General features: G+C 42.0%; 2 protein-coding genes across 2 annotated transcripts in view; one reads left to right on the top strand and one right to left on the bottom strand.

Moving 5' to 3' along the window:
• Positions 1-7,976: 7,976 nt before the first annotated feature.
• FANCD2OS (FANCD2 opposite strand) lies at positions 7,977-8,513 on the top strand. Its single transcript, XM_047097500.1, has one exon. The coding sequence runs from the start codon at positions 7,977-7,979 to the stop codon at positions 8,511-8,513; it is 537 nt and encodes a 178-aa protein (XP_046953456.1).
• Positions 8,514-9,586: 1,073 nt separating this feature from the next.
• The window catches only part of FANCD2 (FA complementation group D2), a 65,000-nt gene continuing 49,366 nt past the window's right edge, over positions 9,587-25,220 (bottom strand). The window contains exons 33-44 of the mRNA XM_047095506.1: positions 23,582-23,692; positions 22,097-22,224; positions 20,924-21,017; positions 19,787-19,909; positions 18,892-18,985; positions 18,141-18,212; positions 17,388-17,426; positions 16,320-16,394; positions 15,497-15,571; positions 14,400-14,546; positions 12,769-12,864; positions 9,587-9,996 (exon numbers count right to left, since the gene is read on the bottom strand). Of these exons, the coding sequence (XP_046951462.1) occupies positions 9,925-9,996; positions 12,769-12,864; positions 14,400-14,546; positions 15,497-15,571; positions 16,320-16,394; positions 17,388-17,426; positions 18,141-18,212; positions 18,892-18,985; positions 19,787-19,909; positions 20,924-21,017; positions 22,097-22,224; positions 23,582-23,692 (1,126 nt within the window). The 3' untranslated portion in view covers positions 9,587-9,924. The remainder of the gene's footprint in view (positions 9,997-12,768; positions 12,865-14,399; positions 14,547-15,496; positions 15,572-16,319; positions 16,395-17,387; positions 17,427-18,140; positions 18,213-18,891; positions 18,986-19,786; positions 19,910-20,923; positions 21,018-22,096; positions 22,225-23,581; positions 23,693-25,220) is intronic.

The raw sequence follows: 25,220 nt of genomic DNA, 5'->3' as shown, positions 1-25,220 counted from the left end.
CACAAAGGTGCTCTTTGTGACATTGTCTATTTAAAAAAACAAAACAACTATATCTCCACAGTTGGGGAATAACTAAGCGATGGTATAGCCACCTACGACGATATCATGCAGCTACTTAATATAATTAATACCATTGCTATTTAAATAAAATGGCAATTATGAACTCTGTGACACATCACATACGTGATAAATGAAGGGGAAAACAAAATACAACATTTTCTTTGATTGCAATTATATGAAAATTACATCTGCTTGAGGACAAAAAGTATATACAAAAAATGTCACTGTCTTGTTTACTAAAGTAGTGGAATTATAAACAATTTTACATTTGTTTAAGAGAGTATTTACAGTCTGCTTTGTGCAATACATGCACTGGGAAGAAACCTTTACTAACAGTCCTTTACTTAGAAACAGATTTTACAAGCTATAAAGCTACTTTTGTAGCTTTTACCTCACTGGACCCTCACAAACCCTGTGGAAGGAAATCAGGAAGAGGTTTCTCTTGATGACAAAGTTAAAGGTCACACAGTCAAATAAGTGGTGAACCTTCACCAGTTGATTCCTGACTCCAATATCTTTTCACTGAACCACTCTGAAAACAGGTTAGGGTCTATCTTGAGCTCTCCTACATATTCATAGAAATGATGCTGAAATAATAAATATCAACTGTAAATATCGAACCCCAGGCATCCAGTGGGCTATTGCCATTCAAGACCCTGCTTCCTAAGTGATGCTGTTGAAGTTAGTATCTTGCTCACATGTCACAAATATATCAGATAGATCTGCTTTTCCTTTTTTTTTTTTAATTTTTATTTTAGAGAGAGAGAGCAAGCAGGGGAGAGGGGTAGAGGGAGACAGAGAATTTCAAGCAGACTCCATGCTCAGCAAGAAGATTGACATAGGGCTCGATCCCATAATCCTAGGATGATGATCTGAGCCAGGAGTCAGTCACTCAACTGACTGAGCCACCCAGGTGCCTGAGATGTACTTTTCCTTCAAAGGTGGGACATCTCAGTTTCAAATCACAAATCTACCAAAGAGGAGTCACTTCACCCCTTTGAGCTTTTGTTTCTTCATGTGTAATACAGGAATAACAACATGGATGGATTAGGATTGTTGGGAGAATTCTGTGAGAAAGGATAAATAAAACACAAAGCACAGTGCTTGACTCTTCACAAAACAGACACTCATGAGTTTACATTTCCTTTTTATGTAGAAAGCAGAAAATTAAGTACACATATCTATCCAACTTTCTTTCCCCAGATTAATGGCCTTCCATGGACAAGTCAGGCTCAGCTCTTCCCTTTTTCCAGGACTTCCTATACACCTATTCTAGGGTCTCCCCTGTAATTCCAAACAACACAAGGATGTGGTGCTATGCTACAGTGAAGAATATTCCTCTGGACTTCTGCAGCTTTTTCCTGTATGCTCATCGAGCTTGCTGTCAGGCAGTCCTTCAGTATGGGTTTGCCAGCGTGGGAGTTGTTCACAGCAGAAGTTGTTACTGATGAGTGATGCAGGGCTACCGAGGCAAGCCCTTTGGGAGTGCTGCTGGTGCAACAAGTAGTGCTTCCAGGTGGCACATTGCCTCAGCATAAGAGAACAAGGTTCCGGTCTTTAGATCTGTCATATGTTTCACAGAACTCAGGGAATCTTGTCAATGACTTCATGGATAATAATCAGAGTGGAATCAAATTCTTGAAGAAATGTGTCAATTGCATTACACGTGGTCATGTGAGTCTTTTTTGCAATCATATGCACTTAGACCATCATTTGTGCAGCTATGGATATAGCATGTGCACCATGGCAATGTTGTTAGCCTCTTTAAAAGAACTGCATCCTCTTTTGGCAGAGCAAATGTGGCTATTGTCATGACAATCCGTGAAAACAGTGCACACAGAATGTTGAGCACTGGATCATACAGTGCTACAACAAAGGTGATGTTGTAGGTCATCAGTAACTTGTAACATGGGAGATTATGGTTTTCCATATATGTGTGATAGACGTGGAGCTGGAGTATCAGAGCCAGAGGTGATAGCAAATTGTACCTCCGAAAATGTATCCCTTAGAGCTGGGCAGACTGTATAGAGGGCTGTGGTACAGAATGTCTTAACAGTACGAAGCCCTCTCTAGCCAACAACTTTTAATTATATAATTTTACTTTGGGGGTTTTAATATTTAAAAAACACAACTGTGCAATAAAAACTGTTCTGTTTGCTTTTTAAATAGCAGTGTCTCTTTTTATCAACAAGAAAATAAAAAACTTACTGGAAAATGATTTGCAATTCAAATCATTTCAGTCTCTTCCAAGTCTAGACTCATCACTCTCTGTCCCTCTCTCCATTTTCTGACTTCCCTTCCAAACTCTCTTCTCCATTTTCTTTTCCTTCCACAGGGTGCCACACACACACACACACACACACACACACACACACACAGCACATATGACAGTTCTTGATCTCTGCCCCTTAAGACCTCTTGACCCTCAAGACCAAGACCATCTGGTCTTCCAAACCAGGATCTTAGCCTGACTCCACACCCATGCCCCCCATCTCTCCTGTTCAGCTTCACCCAAAGAGCCAGATAAAAGGTGACAGTTCTTATTTATGCTGTGCTCTATAGTTGGAAAAGTGCAAGGGCAATTTCTGGGTAAGGTAAGGGCAGGAAGGACCATTAGTTTAATTCTCGCCACTAATATTTCAACACTGCCACGCACTGGGATAGCCAGGCACAGGGGATATAGGAGTTAGTTGTGTAGACCTGTCTTCCCTCAGCCTTCCAAGGACATTGTTTGCAGTGACGCTTACAAAGTTGTTACATCACTCACTGTGGTGAAACGGTCAGTTCTTCAACTTTGTTAGAAGACGACAGCATCGCCTTTTTGGGGGTTTAATAGAAGGCAGAAAAACGATTTTGGGTCAGGAAGTCAAGGGAAGACACGTACCTTTCCTCTTGTTCGTGAGAGGTGAGCATTTATAAATACTGTCTCCTTGTGCTGGGACCACACCAATGCAGCAGTAAAAGCTTTCAGCCTGAATACGTCTTGAGCGTGGTTTAAAGCGTGAAGACTGGGGCTCTTGGGAGACTCAGTCAGTTGAGCATCCCACTCTTGATCTGGGCTCAGGTCATGATCTCAGGGTTCCTGAGATGGAGCCCCGAGTTGGGCTCTGTCTGCGCTTACAAGCCAGAACTTGCTTGGGACACTCTCTCATTCTCTCTCTCCACCCCTCCCTTTGCCCCTTGCCCACTCGCATGCATGTGCGCGTTCTCTCTCTCTCCTCTGCCCCATTCAAAATAAATAAACGTAAAAAAAAAAAAAAAAAAAAAGACTAAAGACTAACTCAACACTAACTACAAGTCCCGGGACTTCTATGCAGGTTCCTGACCACACCTTTTGAAGTGGGCGTGTCGCCCTCCGTGACTATCTCAAAAGCACAAAGGTGTAGCGGGGAAGAGAGGAGGAGGGGGAATGGAGAGGACAGGATTCGAACCGAGTCCTGGACAAAGGGTTCCAAGGCGGTGGGGGTAGAGAATCTAGTCCTGACACCTCCCAAGCTGGGCGCCTGGAGCCCTCATCCCCGCGGCGGCTCGGGCTCCTCCCCCCTCTCCCCGCCCCGCCCCGTCCTGGGTCACAAAGGCGGTTGCCAGGCGCCCGGTGGAGAAGAGAAGTGGCCCGGGAACAGCGGCCGCCACTCTGGAGCGTGCGGCCCCGCGGAGTTCAGCAGGTGAGCCCCCGGCCCGGATGGTGGGACCGGGCCCGGGCTCCCACCGCCACCTCCGCCTCGGCCAAAGCCGTCTGGCCCCCACCCCCGTTTAGGGACCCACAGGGGACAAGCCCCTTCTGCCTGCTGGGAAGGGGAGCCTCCCCCACTCTCGGCAGCTTCAGCCTCTCCGGATCAGGATCGCAGTTCACAGTTCACGAAGATCTCAGCTGCACCTGGACGTTCACTTCCCCTTTCCCAGGTGGGGAAATCGAGGGACCTATTTCCTTGGAACGGGAAGAGCGTGTAAAGGGGAAGACTTTTGGCCAGGAGTACAAGGTGTTCCGTATCTGGGAGCTATTAAAGCAGCTTAAACAGACTTCCAAGGTTGAACCCCTACTGGAGTGGATGACGGTGATTTCAGGTGGTGGGAGTGGAGGAGTGAATCGTCTTGATTTAAACCTTGTGTGGAAGTGGTGTGATTTGGGTTCAGAAGCCCCCTCTCAACCCAGGTTGGTTCTGCCCAGCACTTAAGCTGGGCATTTGATAAAGCCTTTTACCTCCAGCCCTATCTGCTCTTAGGAGTGAAGGATTCAGGAAAAGGATCCTGGGATTAAGTAATCTTTTTTGGTCATATGCTGAGGAGTTGTTAACACCCTGCACATTCCACCTTGCCATGGTGTTGTACCAGTGCAGCCCTGATCTTCTATGTAGTGGGTGATGACATCAAGCATCAGAAGACTTTCACAGGATGTTTGTAATAGACAACTATCCCTTCAGTGTCAATTGCTCATCCTAAGGCAGTCCAGATATTTGAACACAGTACGTGAAGGAATGTACAAAGACAGGAAAAACAACAGTTGAAAGAAATCAACAAACCTCCTTTATGCTAAGCACTGTCAGGGAGAGGTCTTCTGATTTGAAATGTCACCAATAACTCTTTTGCTTTTATTTTATTCTTTTCTCCAAAAAGAGGTCCTAATATATGCATGTATGTATTTTTATTTCTTCTCGTTAACACACAGTGTAGTCTTGGTTTCAGGAGTAGAATCTAGCGATTCATCATTTACATATAACACCCAGTGCTCATCCTAACAAGCACCCATCACTCATTTTCCCCACCCCCAACAACCCTGTTTGTTCTCTATATTTAAGAGTCTCTTATGGTTTGCCTCCCTCTCTGTTTTTATCTTATTTTTCCTCCCCTTTCCTTATGATGTTCTGTTGTTTCTCAAATTCCACATGAGTGAAATCATGTGATATCTTTCTCTTCTTTTGCTTAGCATAATACCCTCCCTCCAGTTCCATCCACATTGTTACAAATGGCAAGATTTCATTCTTTTTCATTGCCAAATAGTATTCCATTGTATGTGTGTATGCATATGCAAATCATACAGACACATGTATGCGTGTGTATATATATATGCACATATATATGCATGTATCAATTCGTCAGTTGATGGACGTTTGGGCTCTTTCCATACTTTGGCTATTGTCAATAGTGCTGTTATAAACATTGGGGTGCATGTGCCCCGTTGAATCAGCATTTTGGTTTCCTTTGGATAAATTCCTAGTAGTGCAATTGCTGGGTCATAGGATAATTCTATTTTTAATTTAAAAAAAATAGTGAGGTACCTCCACAATGTTTTCCAGAGTGGCTGCACCAGTTTGCATCCCCACCAACAGTGCAAGAGGGTTCCCCTTTCTCCACATCCTCACCAACACCTGTTGTTTCCTAATTTTAACCACTCTGACCAGTGTGAGGTGATTTGTCATTGTGGTTTTGATTTGTATTTCCTTGATGATGAGTGATGTTGAGCACCTTTTCCTGTGTCTGTTGGCCATCTGGGTTTCTTCTTTGGAAATGTGTCTATTCATGTCTTGTGCCAATTTTTTCACTGGATTGTTTTTCAGGTGTTGAGTTTGGCAAGTTCTTTGTAGATTTTTGATACTAACCCTTTATGTCATTTGCAAGTATCTTCTATTCGTCAGTTCCCTTTTAGTTTTGTTGTTTCCTTTGCTGTGCAGCAGCTTTTTATCTTGATGAGGTCCCAACAGTTCATTTTTGCTTTTATTTCCCTTGCTTTCAGAGACCTGCAGCCGAGGTCAAAGAGGTTATTGCCTGTTTTCTCCTATAGAATTCCGATGGCTTCCTGTCACATTTAGGTCTTTCATCCATTTTGATTTTATTTTTGTGTATGGTATAAGAAAGTGGTTCAGTTTCATTGTTCTGCATGTTGCTATCCAGTTTTCCCAGCGCCATTTGCTAGATTTTTTTCCATTGGATACTTTTTCCTGCTTTGTTGAAGATTAGTTGGCCATATATTTGTGGGTCTATTTCTGGGTTCTCTCTTCTATTCCATTGATCTATGTCTGTTTTTGTGCCAATACCATACTGTCTTGATGATTACAGCTTTTTTTTTTTAATTTTTTTTAACATTTATTTATTTTTGAGACAGAGAGAGAGAGAGAGCATGAACAGGGGAGGGTCAGAGGAAGAGGGAGACATAGAATCTGAAACAGGCTCCAGGCTCTGAGCTGTCAGCACAGAGCCTGACGCAGGGCTCGAACCCACAGACCGCGAGATCATGACCTGAGCGGAAGTCAGACGCTTAACCGACTGAGCCACCCAGGCGCCCCGATGATTACAGCTTTGTAATGCAGGTTAAAGTCTGGGGTTGTGATGCCTCCAGCTTTGGTTTTCTTTTTCAACATTACTTTGGCTATTTGGGATCTTTTGTGATTCCATACAAATTTTAGGATTGTTTGTTCTAGCTCCGTGAGAATGCTGGTGCTGTTTTGATTGGGATTGCATTGAATATATAGATTGCTTTGGGTAGTATTCACATTTTAACATTTGTTCTTCCAATCCATTATTTCCATTTCTTTGTGTCTTCAATTTCTTTCTTAAGCCTTCTATAGTTTTCAGCGTTACAGACCTTTTTACCTCATTGGTTAGGTTTATTCCTAGGTATTTTGTGGTTTTTGATGCAACCGACAACTCTTTTTTAAAATTAACTTTACTGTCTTACAAACTATGGTGGAGTCAACTTTTCACATTTCTTGGGCAATTACTAGATAGGATGGGATCAGATCTGCTGCTGTTACCTTTTGTGGGAGAAGAGAGAAGGGGCAGAGAAAAATACTTGACTGGAAAGAAAAGGGAACTGCTATGCCCCTTAACACAATACATAGGTGCTCAAAAATGTTAGCTTCTTAATTCAGTAAAACCTTTTATATATTGGCAATTTTAAAGCAGAATGATAGAAAATCCATTTTCTACTTGAATAAATTTTGAGTTAGCAACATCCTCCCAGCCCTTTCTTTTTCCTTTAAGGGGGGGAATCACAATCTTAACCACTGGGTCTCTCATAACAAACCAAAGTCAAAAATAAAACACACCTAGAAGAATCACAAAAATGTTTAAACATTTATTTAAAGACTGTCCTTTGGAAACCTTTTTTCCTTCTAGCCTGGTGTAATTCCTCTGAGGTGGTACATAAGTACCTCAGAGCTCTGAGAGAGCTGTTCCCTTATGTTAAAAAACAGGTTTTTAGGGTCAAGAGGAGACAGTCTCCATAATGAAGAATAATGAAAACCTAAGTTCCTTAAAAGGAACAGCATCAGAAGTTCTCAAGTAGTAAGTGCATCCGAATACCCTGAAGTGTTTAAATGTAGATTGCAAGGCCCTACCCCCAGTTTCTAATGCTATGGGTCTAAGGTAGGGCCCAAGAATGTACATTTCTACATTCCTAGATGGTGCTGAAGCTGCTAGTGCCAGGATCATACTTTGAGAACCCCTGGTATAAATAAAGTACATGGGATTTAGAGTCACAAATATCTGGTAAGATATAGCCTTTCTGAGCTTCTGACCACAAATAACATCTCATCATGAAGTGCCAGCATCCTCTGCCACCTCAGAGGCGTAGATTCTGTCTTTAGCAGTTATAATGGTGAACTGGGGTATTCCATTTTGGACAAACCCATTTCCTCACCTGTAAAATAGGTTAAAACCTACCTTCAGAGGCCTGTGATAAGACTTAATAAAGTTTTAGTATACATAGTAGTTGCCAGATTCAATACTTGTGACCATTCACTACTGCACTTTATAGAATTACTAGTATCCTTAGCATCTATTGGAGTCTGTTAATGAGAACTACAGAATAAGTTAAAGTCAATAATGAAACAAATAAATGTGAATTTAAATGGCCATGCCCTCCCCAAAACCATGCTAGGGGAATTCCATGTTCTGATTCCTCTTCTTTAGGACTGTCAATGGCAGGATACCAGCTCTGGTCACCATGGACCCCACTGGACGAGAGCTTCCAATGGCTGCGGCACACAACACCTACATCTTCTTCAAAGCACCCTTTTAGGGCTTCCCCCTGCTTCCCACATACCCCTTCTGACCTTGAAGTGCAGCTGTGCTTTCAAGAGGTCACTCTAGTTCTAGACAGCCCATTCCTGGAGCCTGGGGTGAGTCCCAAGTTACCCTGCCACACATCAGAGCTCCAAACCATGGACAACAAGAAAGGGCTGGTCAGGAAGCCCCAGCCTGTCCGCCTCAGTGGAGTGGATTCCGTGTTTGGCAGGGTCATCACAGCTCAGCCACCAAAATGGACCGGAACCTTCAGAGTTTCAGACAAATCAGCCTTTTGCAAAATCATCAGCCGGGAGCACCAGTGGCCCACTGGACTTAAGGAACCTCAGATTCAGATGACAGTGACCATGTGCAAACAGATGCTGCGCTCTATCCTCTTACTGTATGCAACATACAAGAAGTGCACTTTTGCCTTACAACACTCCAAGTAAAGGGTTCCCATCTGATTCCTGTTCCTTATACCATGCCCTTTTACTATGTGTCTGAAGTTTACAGAAACCTGTCTGTGTAAAGGAAACTGATATCACCCCAACAATCTTGCTTTTCTGTCACGCAGTGACAATTCAGGAACCCCTTTATTTCCTTTCCCCTCCAAATAAGGCCAGTGACCGGAGCAAGGGAGAACATTTCCACTGTAAAGCTGAACAACATTTAAAAGAGAGTCAAACTAGCGTTAACATGTACATGTGATAAAGAACCATTAAACCATATAAACCAATGAGCCTAGTGTGAACTCACTTCAACACCTAAGACCACATCATGTTCCCCAAAAATGAGTTGGGGAAACAAAGGGGTGTCAAGGAAGGAGATTACGGATTTCCACGTACATGAGGACGAAGGGATCAAAAATTTATAGATGGCTCAAGGATTAAAAAAAATAATAAAAAATAATCCCCCCCCCAAATCAACAACAAAAAACCCTAACAACCACATCCTAATGCCACTGGAGAGTACTAAAGTGGGTAGAAATATTAACAAATATTAAATAAATATTTATAGCCTGGCAAGAAAGAACTTGGAGGCAGCAATGAAACTGGGCTTTCTGGCGGAACACAAGAGAGCTCCCCATTTTAGCTGGTGTACTACTATTCTACTTCTAATAAACAACAAGTAATTTCGTAGCATTCTTGTAACTAGATTATAGGTATAACTCAGAATAATGTGGAAATAAAATAAACATATATACAAAGTCAACATGAGTTTGATGGTGCCTTTTCCCTCTTTGTCTTATATCTATAGGATGACCAGAAAATTTTTAAAAAGCAGCCAGAATTTTCCTTTTGACTTTCTTTGGGAATTGTCCAGAAATCTGTCACTCCTCCGAAAATATCACAAAGATTTTCTCATCTCAAGTAAAGATGGTCCTTAGAATAGGAAATATGTGATTTTAATTGGTAGAAGTGATGTGTTCACACCAATTTCCATTATTTCTCTGCATAAACCCCAACTGAATTCCATGTAATACTTGACTTATGAAGGAAATTCAGAAAGAGGAATGAGGTAGTTCAGGCAGAACTTAAAACAATTTATTTGTAAAACTGGTACAATCCTAAATTCTAAAAGTTTCAAAACTAGCTCCCAAAGCCCAGTATCTATTCCACAGCATAGCACTGCCACGTTTGCCCAAGACCGATAAGTAATGCTACAGTGGAATCATGAGCCAAGGTCTTTGATGATGACAGACAACCTATGAAATTCAAATTTGGCGGATTCAGCAAAGCCCACCACCCCAGTGACAAAATAGGATGCTTCCAGTAAGGAAGGCAGACAGATTTCAAACCCTAAACACAAAACAGGAAGAGGCAAGCAGACATGGGGAAGGGGCAGCAGTCTCTCTGTGGTCTAGTCGGAGTCATCATCACTCTCATCATTATCTTGCTCCTTTTCTCCATCACTTACTTCATCTTCACCATCCTAAGGGGTAAAGGATAATTAGATATTTTAGGTCATCTGAATAACCCCATGAATTACAAGACTGCTCCCATAGGATTTACTGTACTGTATCATCATTAAAACCAATGACGGGTGTTAAAACATTCATCTGAAAAAGGAATTGAGGCTCCCCTGTTATTTTTCTATTGTGACCTCTTAAGCCAAGACTATGGAGGAAGGCCACTGGGATAGCAACCTATGACATTTTTCAACTGAACCAAATTCACAGGATTTTTACATAAGCCATGGTCCTCCACCTCTACCGCATGTGTGTGATATAGAACAAAGTAGGTACTCAATATAGAATGAAATGTTTGCTAACTTAAAAATTCTGGTGTAGGGGCTCTTGGATGGCTCAGTCGGTTGAGCGTCCGACTTTGGCTTAGGTCATCATCTCACTGTTCATGGATTCGGGCCCCACATCGGGCTCTGTGCTGACAGCTCAGAGCCTGGAACCTGCTTCGGTTTCTGTGTCTCCCTCTCTCTCTGCCCTTCCCCTGCTCGCACTGTCTCTGTCTTTCCAAAAAAAATGAATAAACATAAAAAATAAAACAAAATAAAATAAAAATTCTGGTGTATCTTGGGACACTTGGGTGGCTCAGTCGGTTAAGCGTCCAACTTCAGCTCAAGTCATGATCCCGTAGTCTGCGAGTTCGAGCCCTGCATCGGGCTCTGTGCTGACAGCTCAGAGCCTGAAGCCTGCTTTGGATTCTGTGTCTCCCTCTCTTTGCCCCTCCCTCACTCATGCTCTGTCTCTGTCTCTCTCAAAAATAAACAAACATTAAAGAAAAATTGGGGATGGGGGGGACCTGGTTGGCTCAGTCAGTTAAGCCCCCGACTTCAACTCAGGTCATGATCTCGTAGTTTGTGAGTTTGAGCCCTACATCCAGCTCTCTGCTCTCAACACAGAGCCTGCTTCAAATCTTGTCTTCCTCTCTCTCTCTCAAAAACAAAGATTAAGAAAAAAAATTTTTTTTAATTAAAATAATTCTGGTGTATCTCACCAGAGGAATTCAGCATAAAATTCTTTGGTCAGCAGGGGCACCTGAATGGCTCAGTCAGTTAAGCATCCGACTACTGCTCAGGTCATGATCTCACGGTTAGTGAGTTCAAGCCCCCAAGTTAGGCTCTGTGCTGACAGCTCAGAGCCTGAAGCCTGCTTCAGATTCTGTGTCTCCCTCTTTCTTTGCTCGTCCCCTGCTCGCTCGCTCTCTCTCTCTCTCTCTCTCTCTCTCTCTCTCTCTCCTCTCTCAAAAATAAATAAACTTTAAAAAAATTAAAATCTTTGGTTTCCAGTTTTAATCTGGGAGGCTTGCTTAGGAGAAAGTACCAAACTAATAAGATACTGTTTCAAAAATTTTTTTATGAGAACAAGGTAGAGGTATACTATACAAATACAACAGAAGACCATGTAATAAAAGTATTTTTCATATTAAATGATCTTTCTGCATCAGCCTCAAATTGCATTATAGAGAGGCTTTACAGGAGGGGTTCTTAAATTTGAGCTTCTTGGTGTCTATAACCCACCCCAATTGTAACAAAATTTAATAAAAATATCCATTTTTCTTCAGCTTTCTGTAAAGTCCTGAAAATATCTGTAACAGCCCAGAAAAGAATAAGGACCCCTTCTCTTACTGTAGTCCTTAGTGACTGCAGCTTTTGATTCTGTGCTTTAGTTTCCACCAAATGCGTTCATGTTTCTATCTTATATATTCACAAAAAAATATTTAAATGGTTTAACTCATTCTTCTCAACACTCAGACAACACCAGACTGCTTCTTTTTTCCTCTATAAAATGGTTTTTTCAACTCGACAACATATGCCACAACTTGAGAGAGTCTTTTGGCCCCCACAGAATTTCATATAAAAACAGAAGCTTTTCTGGAGGCAATGGTGAAGAGCATAGAAGTCTTTGATTACAAACGTAAGCAGGGTGGGGTACCCGGCTGGCTTAGTCAGTGAGTTGCAACTTTTGATCTTGGGGTCATGAGTTCAAGCCCCATGTTGGGTGTAGAGATTACTAAAATAAATAAACTTAAAAAAAAACACAAAACATAAGGGAGCTTGGGTGGCTCAGTCAGTTAAGCATCTGACTCTTGATTTCAGCTCAGGTCATTCTCACAATTGTGAGATCAAGCCCCACACTGAGCTCTACACTAAGTGTGGAGCCTGCTTGCACTCTTTCTCTCTCTCTCTTTCAAAAATGTATAAACATTGGGGTGACTGGGTGGTTCAGTCAGTTAAGCATCTGACTTTGGCTGATGTCATGATCTTGCAGTTCCTGAGTTCAAGCCCCGCATTGGGCTCTACGCTGCTTCAGATCCTCTGTCTCCCCCTCTCTCTGCCCCTCCCCTGCTCCCACATGCACACTCGCTTTCAAAAATAAACGTTAAAAATATATATAGGGGCACCTGGGTGGCTCACTCAGTTAACCATCCAACTCTTCTTTGGCTCAGGTCATGATTGCACGGTTCGTGAGTTTGAGACTCACACCAGGCTCTGCGCTGACAGCAGACAGTCTGCTTGGGATTCTCTTTCTTTCCCTCTCTCTCCCTCTCTCTCTCCCTTGCTCATGTTCTCTCTCAAAATAAATAAATAAACTTAAAAAAAATAAAATGACAGACAAAAAAAAAAAGTAGTGCCGACTCACAAGGATTTAAGATAAAAAAAAAAAAAAAGCAAGTTCTATACTTTCTACTGACTTAAAAAAATACAACTGTCAACTGCACAGTCTGGGGCCTTACGCAGAGATACCTCTGTTGCTTTGCTCTTGGAGACCTGGGATGTTGTATTATCCTCACTCTCCTCGGCTGTGCTCTCCTGGGAATTCTGGGATAGTATCTCTTCACCCTAAATGCAGATGGGCCAAGAAAAATGGTGGGTTACAATAAACATATTTGGGGATCAAGGTGAGAAAGGCTTGGTTTGTAGATAACACAAGATATTCTAGCCATTCAAACATGGTCAAACACAGACACCAAACTGTGATCTAGTACCTAAAGAAGTGATAATCACACTTTCTGAGGTAAGTGTGGCTCCCATATAATATGTAGTTTTATAAGAAGTCTATTGTTGCATTCTAGTATCACACTAGATTTTACAAGGCCAGGACATACTGGTGACTCATTTAATGTTGAGTATCATTCTAAAATTTCCCAAATACCTTAAGGTATATGACCACCAACACACCAACTACAAATGGCCATGTAGAAGCTGAAACACCGCATACAAAGTGGTTTAAAGACATCAGCTTTTCATCATTTCTGTTTGGACTCAAATCCTGGCATCTCTCACTTACGGCTAAATGACTTTAGGTAAGCTACTTAACCTCTCTGAGCTTTACTCTTCTCAGGGAAACTACAGTATTGTTTTATTATAGTATTTTGTTTAGTAGTATTGTGCAAGAGGCACCTGGGTGGCTCAGTTGGTTAAGTATCTGACTCTAGGTTATGGCTCCAGTCATGACCTCACGGTTTCTGAGTTTGAGCCCCGTACTGGGTTCTGCACTACCAGGGTGGAGCTTGTTAGAGGTTCTGTTTCCCTCTCGCTCTGCCCCTCCCCTGCTCGTTCTTTATCTCTCTCTCAAAATAAATAAACTTAAAAAAAAAAAAAACCAGTACAGCGGAAATAACAGTACCTCATAAAGCACATGTGAAAAAGGAAACTAATTCTCTGGGGTGCTATTCTTTTCATATATGAGATTATAAAACCCTGAGCTATTGTATATGTGAATGAGAAGGACTTGTACCCTATATGACAATTTCTGGGGCGCTGGGGTGGCTCAGTCCGTTAAGTTTCCAACTTTGGCTCAGGTCATGATCTTGCCATTCATGAGTTTGAGACCTGAGCTGTCAGCACAGAGCCTGGAGCCTGCTTCAGATTCTGTATCTCCCTCTGTCTCTGCCTCTTCCCCACTCACACACTCTGTCAGACAGGTGAAAGACCTTAGAAATATTTACTTGTTAAAAATAGGCAGAGAATAATTTCAGAAATAAGACAGACTGCTTAGGGAAAAAAAAAAACTTTTTAAAAATAACTTTTTAAAAAGTCTGTCCATATAAAAAAATGTTGTGAATCTACCCTCAGTAGATTCTCAACAGGAGCCCACTCTGGTTGAGGAGAGAGGTTTTACTGATCTGGCTCTTCTATCTCTGAGCCATTGTTATTATCAGTGGCATGTTTTGGTGCCTTTGCTGGCTATGATGAGGGGTGGAGCCCATGACTAAGACCATAAGCAATCTGCCCTAACTTTAAGAGCAAAATGGCCATAGCCTTAAGAGAAAACAGTCTTGAGAGAACAGGGCTCAGCTGACCTCCTTGACATACCTTCTGATGCTCTCACAAAGAACAGGAGTAGATTATCACTGGCATGCCTCTAGGCTTACCTGCAAGTCCCGGTTTTTGAGGTTGCCCAGCCAGAAAGCCTCCCTGCAATTGTTGAAGATGAGCATGGCTTTCACTCTGCAAACTAACAGCTCCAGCGTCTTTTTGAGCAAAGGCACGTGTTTGGTGAGTTTCATGTCCTGGTGAATCTGAATAGAAACCAATGCACCCAACTCACTTGGACTATCATTCTTTCACATTCCTACACAGAAACTTGTGAATTCCTGACATCGTGAACACTAAAAAATAGCACAGGTCCTCCCAGTACAGGCCAGAGACACATTTCTGTTAAACAGCCATCTCTAAAGAGAATGGCAGCTCTCCTTCAAGCTAAAAGAGCCTAGAAGACCTAACACCGACACCTTAGGTTCTTCTTCATAACCTCTTACTGACTAATTATCAAGGAATTCACCTAAAATATTCTTGAATATGTATTATACTTATATTAAACAACAGAGTATCCCTTATAACTCCACTGTTCAGCACCTTCTAAAGTTAGAATGAAGTGAAGAAGTGAGCCATAGGAACTGAATTGAGGAATTATTTGGTTTGCCTGTGACTACAGAGCTCTGTGGTTCTGTATGCCTTCAGACAAAAAGTGACAATGGTTCAACTGTAGGCTTCAAGTGGAAAAATCCTCTAATGGTAAAATGTTCTCACAAGAGACAGATGTGTTCTTTGACAAGTTAGTAGAGCCTGAAAAGCTCTACAGATGGTTGCTTTTAGAACCACCTCTTGTCTCTAGCAGAAAATCATCACTTATATAATATTCCTCCCACCCAGAGTACTTTATAGCAGCAACACATCCACCAACATTCTCTATCTCTCACCAAAGAGAAGCTTCTACAGGAAACAGTGCTATGGAGTTTGAGTCAAACTTCAGAGCCAGAAACTCCCCTCTATGTGATTGCCCAATTTCAACTAGCAACTAAGGATCTGACCACTCTGAATTAAACTGTCTCTGGACATACACAGTCTCAAAAATAAAGACTCAAGAAGGGTAAAAAAGGATGAAGGAAGTGGAGCCCATGGATCTCTTGATCACACTGAGATTAAGCCAACAGGCAAGATGATGCAATGACTTGCTCTCCCCTCTTACCTTGGAATGCCCACACAGATGATGAAGCAGCCTCGTATCCAATTGGAAGGTTTCCAGTAAGCTCAGAACATCTTCCTACAACCAACAAAATTCATAAATACCATATTAAATGCTCTCATTTCATTCTAGATGCAACCAAGGGCTCCAAAGAGGATAAACTTTGCAGGTCCCAGCCTTGTATTGGTAATCATCTCAATTTGGCCCTCAAAGTGAGGACTAACTAGCTATCCTCCCCTTTCTCTTTCTGGTTATAAGGAGGAACCAACCAAATACTGTGAGAGCGTCTTGCAAACTTGCTAAATATGTGTAAGGAATCATCCTTTGTTTTTATCCTTATTTCACTACTCTAACCCTGAATCTCACTTGGCCAAAAAAACTCTCCAGACTATCCATTACAACAGCAAAAAGTTTATGACACAATGAGCTGTTTACTACTATTACTATTATTATTATTGTTATTTCTGAGGGTAGGCCTAGAGAAATGCAAAGGAATAAGCAAATGACACACTGATCCATGAGGTGCTGGGAATGCAGCAACACAATAAAATCAAGCTAAAAGGAACAACTACCCCCAGATCTGGAGTAAAAGTAGAAAGGTGGGTTTAAATCAGAGTGGGTCTGAGGAGTTTAGCCTACTTTGAAATATTTGGTCCAATATGGGCATCTTTGGTGATAGCTGAAGTGGACCAAAGGAGCCCCAGTAGAATGGTGGCCCAGATCCTAGGAATGGGACCACCCCCATTCCGAGCTCAGGAGTCACCATGGATGTATCTTCTGAGTAACTGTACAGAGCACACCTTTCTTCTGTGTTCTCAGTTCTTACCCGGTGTTTTTTAAAACTGAAGTCTAGGAGTGGCATACACTGCTTCAGAAATGCTTCCACAAAGAGACGTCCATACTGAAGAAGAGAAGAGACACACTAGTGATGACCTCTGTTGAGGTCTTTCACCAGAACAGCCCCTGCCTGAGGTAGCATAGCATCACCCAGCCCAGGGGCTTTATCTTATTTTTGTATATAAAAAATAAGCAGGGAGGAATCCAAAAGGTTAATTTGGAGAATGTAAGTTTAATTCAAAAACTAAATGGGCCTGCTAACTAAGCCTCAGAGTTAGGCAAACTTACCTACCCTAGACACAGACAATGAGCAGAAGCCTTGATCCATGTAAGAATGAGAGCACAGAAAACAGAAGAGGACCACATCTCCCTAAGGACCACTTACACCCAAAAGGAAAAAGGTATAGAGATGAGGAAGCACATAATCAACTGCCAAATTTAATGATCAGATAAACCACTCTCCCTACTCACCCATCTCCCACACTGGGCCAGGGCAGAGAGAGTAAAGAGGAAGAGAGGGACTAGAAGATAACAAGAATAAGGTGCTATTCACTTGGAAGGAACCATCAGGAGTCGGAAAGACACGTTCTCCCAATAACATTCCCTAGCTCCTGACCCATCATCAAATCTAAGGCTAATATGGGCTCTCCCCTTGGGAGAGGAGTTCAGTGGTTATCAGGATACCAGCTTCCACATTCATGAGGCCAGCCATGGGCTTTAAAAAGAGCAATCACCCACTCCTCCTTCCTCCCTGTTGCCTGGGAAGGAATGGCAGGAGTGACTTTTGTTCTTAAAGTCAGCCGCCCTGAATCCACTCCTGCTAGTTCTAAGACTCAAACCAAAAATTTTCAAACTCATAGCAAAATTAGCTTCTCTAGTCATCCAACTAGTATGGGAAAACATATCCATGGTCTTTTCTAAACTACCTAACCTGTTAGCACAGATTCTGAAAATTCTGGCTTGTGGACAAAGTATTAAGCAACTCCTTTCTGCTGAGGCCATCTCTAGAGATCCACAGGAACAATAAATACTAACGAAGGCCACGTCATTTTCTCACCTTCAAACATACATGCAGAACAGGACGACTATCAAACACCTGGAGACACAAAAGACAAGAAACCAAAGCTGAGGTCTGCTCCTTTGAGCACCCCCAGCCTCTTCCCCATTGTGCAAATCACAGCTCTGGGCAGTGTAGAGAATTCTAAAATGAAAAAGGCATGTCAATAGTTAATTACAAAACAGAAATTAAAGTAATCACCATCACTGAAATTCAAAAAAAAGGAAGAGGGAAGCAAAGAAGAGTAAGAAATTTACTCTAACTCAGGGATATTAACTCAGGGATATTAAGATGGCATTGTAGAGGTCCTAACCTTGAAGTGAAGCCTTAAGACAGATGGACTGAGAGGCAGAAAGGCGAGAGAATGACATTCTGAGCTGGGAGAATACCCTAGCAAAATCATGGAGTTGGTGAGAGTACACATTGTGTTTGAGGGATAAAGAAGGCATTCAGGATTGGAAAAGGGAGCTAGTGGGAATGTACTCAGATCACAGAGGACCCAAGACAAGGTGAGATCTGTTTAATAGTACTGTGGCACAGACAGAGAAAGAGGAAGGAAGAGAAGGAAAAAGACATTGCCTTTTCAGAGAAGAAAGGGTTATCCAGGATGGGTAGAGGGATAAGGGAAGACAGGGAAGAACAAACCCCAAGGAAGGGTGGGGAAAGGAGCAGGAAGGTCCATTTTGGAAGCCAGGACCCTTGTTGGTTTCTATAGTTAGCTGGTGAGGTGGGTCAAGGAGCCTCCACATTCACCTTTATTAGGTTGATGAGGATACTGAAGTCTCGAACAGCCATGTTCCAGTAGAGGAGCTTCTCTTCATGAATCTGGGGGTAATCAAATACATAGGCACTTCTGAATCAGCCAAGTACTTCTATTATTGTATTCCCACTAATATATGGGTCTTGGATTACAAAGCTATTCAGAGATTAATTTAAGCCAATTATTCTCTCAGAGATCTTACCAGTGCACCCACAAGATGGCTCTGAGGCCCGCATACATATAACACTAAGGTACCTCAGAGAGAGTTTCTAAAAAGAAAACTCCTCTTCAGTAACGTCTAAATAGGAAAAAGCCTCTGTAACACACCTGCTGGTGTTCAGATCCCTGTGGCTTCTCTGATACCTATGCTGTCAGCAGTCTAGCTCAGCTCTGGTTAGCGGACTGCCAAGGCCCAGCGTGACAGCATCTTAAACAGGCCTGCTCACCTCATACCAGCTCACAAGCAGCAAGCTGCCAGGCATGAGACCAAAGACATTTTTTCCAGGGCTATGGCTTATGGAGAAGCCTGAGCATTCCCTTGGGTAGTAGCCAGGGAATACAGAAGCCAATCCTCTCTCAAACTGACAGGAAAGAAATTAAACCAAGAGTTCTTTGAAAAAGAATCCTGGATCTCTGTAACTCAAAGGAAGTAGCTTAGAAGAAAACCTGGACCCAAGAAATAGAAGACACAGAAGCTTCCTAGTTACTCAGGTCTACTTCTTGTGCTGGGAGTATCTGACCCACCTGTTGCGAGTCTGCTGCTGTGCCAGCCTGAAGACCTTTCACTGTCTTCTCTAGTTCAGCCATCATCACTCGGAAGAAAATGACAAAGGTGTGCCTAAAAGGGGAAAATATGCACACCCACACAAGGATGACTAGTTAGATAGAACTTCCTAGGAAGAAGCCAAGGAACCAAAAATCATTTCCTTCTCCACCTCTTTGAATTTCCTTTCACTAGGGTCCACTGTAAAAGAATGGGGGTGGGGGTTGAAAGGATTAAAAAAGGAGTCCAAGAAGATGGCCTGTGAAACAATGGAATTAACTTTATGAAGGGAAACGGTGTAGTGGCATGGAAAGAGCCATGAAGTGGTGGTAAAAAGATCTGAATTCAAGTTCCTAGTTCCATAATTACTGCATGTTTAAGTCTGAGTAAGTTCCCTCTCTAACGCTCATTTTCCTCATCAGTACAACAGGGATAATGATACCTACTCACAGAATCGATGCAAGGATTAAATGACATAAAGAATGTGAAAGTGATTTATAAACTTTGTATGAGACAAAAAACCCAATGAGATGTACACATGATTGGATACTATAATCACTTTATCCTAAAGGTGGTTAAAATATTAGTCTCACTTTTAAAGGATGAAAGTACTAACAAGACACATTTGGTGACTAAATATTTATTGTCTTTGAAGACTCTACTGAAAATTCATTCGTCACTAAGGTCCTTTCACATGGGTTGATTGAGAACCCCTTGGAAAGAATGCACAGTATACGTTCTATGTGTTGAATGAATTACTGTACCTACCATCTGTAATAGAATTAGATGAAGGGTAAGGTAGTTATTTGGAAACCACATACATTGGACAATGTGATTCTAACTTAGGGAAAGAACTGGAAGAGAGAACTCCTTTACCTGGTTAGGGTGGGGAATGTGGAGGAAGATCCATCTTTAGGAGAACTGATCAGTTCTGGGACACCAACCCCAGCAATCTCCTCTATGGCCTTCAGAACACTGTCTGTATGCTCCAGGTAGATGCTGCATTGAGAGCAATAGGAGTATGAACACATGTTACAGAATTCCTAAATCAAGATTTCCTTCTTGAGATATTACCAGCTATTTAGCTTTACAATAACTACTAGCATTTATTCTTTAAAAAAAAATTTTTTTTTTATTTTTGAGAGAGACAGAATATGATTGGGGGAGGGGCAGAGAGAGAGAAGACAGAGAATCTGAAGCAGGCTCCAGGCTCAGAGCTCTCAGCACAGTGCCTGACATGAGGCTTGAACCCACGAACTGTTGAGATCATGACCTAAGCCAAAGTGGGACACTTAACTGAGCCACCCAGGCACCCCTAGCATTTATTCTTAATAGGATGAAAATTCCAGACAATTGTCAGGAGGTAAAGGAAATGATGTTTTAATTGGAAATACAGTTAGACACTTTGGAAGTGATGGATGAGTCTTGGATATAGTAGGCAATACATAACGATGTAACTCTGGGGACGCCAGGGTGGCTCGATTGGTTAAGTGTCCAACTCTTGACTGTGTCTCAGGTCATGATTTCGCAGTTTGTGAGATTGAGCTCTGCATCCAGCTCCCTGTTGACAGTGTAGAGTCTGCTTGGGATTCTCTCTCTCTGCCTCTCCCCTACTCATGCACTCTTTCTCTCTCTCAAAATAAATAAATAAACTTAAAAAAAATTACAAAACTCTGGTTAACAAGGCACAATACAACTACAGACGCCTCCATTTTCTCCTCTATAATTTAATAATAAGGAACTAGCTGACAATATAAAACAGAACTAGAGGATCTTACAATCCACATATTCCAAATTGTTAATTATTTTATTTTTCAAGTATAATCAACATATCATGCCACATTAGTTTCAGCTGTATGATACAATTATCCAACTTTTTGTTAATTTCAAACCTACTTCATGGTTTCCAAGTTCCCCCTAACCACAGTAATTCCTCAGTCTTTGACCAGGCAAGAGATCCCAACAGTGACAAAATGGACTATTCGGCTCATGTAAAGAAACCGAGGCTCTCACCTGAGCAAAGTATGGAGCTGCTCAGTAGAGATGCTGCTCTTCTCTTTCTCCCCACTTGGCCATACCCGACAGAGGAACTGTTTGGCTAATGAAGCTGTTGGAGAAACAAGACAAACGCATTTCACGCATGGAAAATTGACCAAACTCTTGTTTTCCAGTCTTTTGGGGGGTGATTAATGATCAAAAGGATTATTATTATTTACTTTACTTTTGAGAGAGAGAGAGAGAGAGAGAGAGAGAGAGAGACAAAGATCGTGAGCAGGGGGAGCAGCAGAGAGGGAGGGGGATAGAGGATCAGAACGGGACTCTATGCTGACAGCAGAGAGACCCATGCGGGGCTCGACTGCATGAACTGTGAGATCATGACCTGAGCCAAAGTCATACACTTAACCAACTGAGACACACAGGCACCCCAAAAGGATTATTATTATTTTTTTATATTTACTATGAAGTTCCTAGTCTAACACACAATTTGAAAAAAGCTGCCATGGGTTCCTGCTCCAGTGGTCCTTCTACCAGAAATAAACCTAAGACTCAACACATTCCGCCCTCTTACCCTGTCCTGACACACAAAAACATAAACTGAATAGACACACACTGCTGAGCAGTAGGAAAACCAATCTTGTTCCTCCTGGGCAGACCAATAAGCCATGGCAACCTCAGATTCACACCAAACGCTCCCCTTGAAATTAACAGGAAGTAATAAAAGGTTTGTTTTGCATTTTCTTCTGGTGTTCTGTCTGTACTGCCAATTAGGATGTATAAATCAATGAGTTGCATTCTAAGAGCTATGACCAAAGATAAAGATTAGGAATGGGGCTCAGCTTTTCTTTAAACTTAATCTTGATTTGTTCTCCTTCTCCCACCCATTTTATTTACCTTGTAGTTTGTATCTCTTTTTGTCAAATATCTCAGATGATTTACCAAAAAAAAAGACATGAATAAACAGAAGGCAAACAGAAAATTACCTAGCCAACTGAATTAACCCAATCAGACTAAGCAATGTCAGCAGAGATCAATCATAGTTCCTTGATATAGCAAGAGGGCACACCCACAGTTATGGGGGGGGATTTACATGTAAAATGTACAAGTTCCTAAGAAGCACTAAGTTTACAAACTTGAATTATTAATCCTATTCGTGGAAAAAAAAAAATGATGATCTGAGTCCATCACCAATTTTTTCTTTGTTCTTAGTAGCTGTAGATTTCTCCAAAATGACCATCAAAAGTCTGATGAGATAAAGAGCACACTGGAAACTGGGAATGCTGTGAGAGAAATTCTGCAAGTAATTGAAGCTCTGGCTGTAAAGGAGACAACAAAACAAAAAAGATACCACAAATATTACAGATATGTCTAAATTCATGAGTTGTTCAAGTCCACTTATGTATTTAATGGTCTAATCATTTTCAGGTGCTTTTGTGGCCATCACCTTTCAGGACCCTGATAGGGAACTGTAACCTTGTATGAAGAAAGCCAGGGCAGAATAGAGCCCAGTGGATGGAGTGCTGGCCTTGAAGAGTCACATATACCAGAGACCCAAATAGAGGAGTCTATGCCATGCTTGTATGAGCAACCCTGGACAAATTATTTGCTCTTTAAGGCCTAGGGCAACACAATGAGAATAAGGCTTAAATTCTACATTTATAGGGACAAGAGAAAGGAAATTATAAGGCAGAGAAAGCAGAGCTTTTTTTTTTTTTTTAATTTTTTTTTTTTTAATGTTTGTTTATTTTTGAGACAGAGACAGAGCATGAGTGGGGGAGGGTCAGAGAGAGAGGGAGACACAGAATCTGAAACAAGCTCCAGGCTCTGAGCTGTCAGCACAGAGCCCGATGCGGGGCTCGAACCCACAAACCGTGAGATCATGACCTGAGCCAAAGTCGGAAGCTCAACCGACTGAGCCACCCAGGCGCCCCGAAAGCAGAGCTTTTAAATAAGCGTGCCATATATGGTCAGTTTTCATTGTACTGAAATAATGGGAGATAGGGAGTCACAATTAATTCAAATTAATTCAAAATTGTAGTTGAAATAAAACTACAGTCAACTCTCTGATTGACTATGGAAAGGAAGTCAAACAAATTTAAAAGCACTATATTTAAAACAAAGTAAGGTCTTGCCTGATAGGGATGATAAATAATGACTGCAGACCCAAAGACAGCATAGAGTAGGTTAGAGAAACACCAAATTACTTGGGGAGAAGCTGGGATAGGATGCTGGGAGCCATGCTTCTTAGATCTCCTCACCTCCTTCCTCCACTGCCTGCCCTCAACCTAGGCTTCTCTTCCTCCAAGATGGAGAGAAGATCAGTGGTAACTACTGCTACCTAACTACCCTACCGTACTAAAAGACAGAGTAGGTTCCTGGATAATCAAGAGTTCACTACAGATTACTAGTGTTTTCAAGATCATTACCTGAAAAGGCAAACTTTGGGGATGAAGGATGCACAAAGATTTAGTAGGACTGTTCAACAGTTTCTAATGTTTCAGGGTTTATCTGAATACATACGTGACGAAGCTCATATAACTGAGGAAAAGCAGCTGAAAACATCAATTTCTCTCACGACTACTGGGAGACACCCAAGTGGTTTCCAAAAAATCTTGCTAATCTTGTTCTAGGAGTTTCTTGGGACAACACTCTGTAATATGTAGTCTGACCCACCTGAGCAATTCCTCCAAGGCCTGGTCAGGTTCTCCTTGCTTCAGTCGGTTAGTAAGGACCTCAAGGGCTGAGTACAGTAAATGAACACAATGAGGCTGGAAAAATCCATTCCTAAGGGAAAGTCAAGGTAAGACGGTTGAGCTTAGTTTTAGGAAGATTGCTTGGACAGCATTTGAGAATCCTGGCTTCCAGGCTATACCATCAACAAGTTAATGGAGAAAATGGAGAACTAGAGCACTGAAAGTACCCAGGTGACCAATTCAGTCACAGCTCTGAACCTCATATTACAAATTAAAGTGCACCTCAAACAGTCTTGCCTTAAGGACCCAACAGTCCTCCTAGGTTTTTTTCTTTTTAAAAACTTTTTTTAGTAATTATTTTTGAAAGAGAGACACAGCATGAGCAGGGAGGGGAAGAGAGAAAGGGAGACAGAATCTGAGGTAGGCTCCCGGCTCTCAACTGTCAGCACAGAGCTCGACGCTGGGCTCAAACCCACGAAATGCAACATCATGACCTGAACAGAAGTTGGAGACTGAGCCACCCAGGTGCCCCCTTCATTTTCAAGAAAAAAAAAAAAGCTCTCCTTCATACCTTACACTTTAGAGAAAGTCTCACCCTTCCTCCCCAGAAAAACCAGGAATAACTTGGTCAACTGTTAAATCAGTATCAAATCCACAGAAGTGCTCAATAAAAAACTTACTCCTTGGGGCGCCTGGATGGCTCAGTCATTAAGTATCTGACTTTGGCTCAGGTCATAATATCACAGTTTGAGTGAGCCCTACTTTGGGTGAACATGAGCCACACACTTCAGGTTAAATCACGAATGCCACTTTGGGTGAGCCCCGCTTTTCTTTTCTTTCCTTCCTTCCTTTTCTTCCTTCCTTCCTTTCTTTCTTTCTTTCTTTCTCTTTCTTTCTCTCTCTCTCTCTCTCTCTCTCCCTCCCTCCCTTCCCCCCGCCTCTCCTGGGATTCTCTCTCTCCCTGCCCCTCACTCACCTGTGCCCTCTTTATCAAAAAACAAAAACAAAAACAATTACTCCTTCTTCTAGAAGTCTTGACAATTCTATCTTCAGATTATCTCCTACTGTCCCTTCCTTCCCAAGCCTAGGCCATCCTCTAAAGCAGGCCCTTATCATCATCACATATGTAGATCAGACACCTTTTGATTGATCTTTCTGCATCCCTTTCCAATCTGTCTTGCACACTGCTGCCAAAAGGATTTTTCTAAAACAGTGATTTCATTATATCCTTGCTCTGATCGTAAAACCAAAATTGCTTCTCTGTACAACATCCAAATTCTTCTGACCTTTAAGACCCAGCACGATCTGAACCCCTAGATCTTCTACTCCTCTAGGAACATCTCCACATCACCAGTGGTAGTCCTTCTGTCTTGCAACAAATGTATTCTGAGGGCCTATCATAGGTCAAGTTTTGGGGGGGTAACAGCTTATTGAGATAGACCTGACATCCAATAAACTGCATGTATGTAAAATGTTGATCAGTTTGCTCAGGTGACATATATAAACCCATGAAACCAACACTACAATGAAAATAATGAACAGGGCACCTGGGTGGCTCAGTCGGTTGAGCGTCCGACTCTTGAATTTGGCTCAGGTCGTGATCCCAGGATTATGGGATC

This window comes from Lynx rufus, unplaced genomic scaffold (assembly GCF_022079265.1).
Source record: "Lynx rufus isolate CCGP_SWC_20201006 ecotype Redwood Valley unplaced genomic scaffold, mLynRuf1.p SCAF_4, whole genome shotgun sequence".
Taxonomy (NCBI): domain Eukaryota; kingdom Metazoa; phylum Chordata; class Mammalia; order Carnivora; family Felidae; genus Lynx; species Lynx rufus.
Note: the sequence above shows the minus strand (reverse complement) of the source record. Positions and strands in the feature narration are given on the sequence as shown.

What these genes read in the sequence shown, in the direction of transcription:
- FANCD2OS (XM_047097500.1), top strand. Translation starts at nt 7,977, where the DNA reads ATGGCAGGATACCAGCTCTGGTCACCATGGACCCCACTGGACGAGAGC.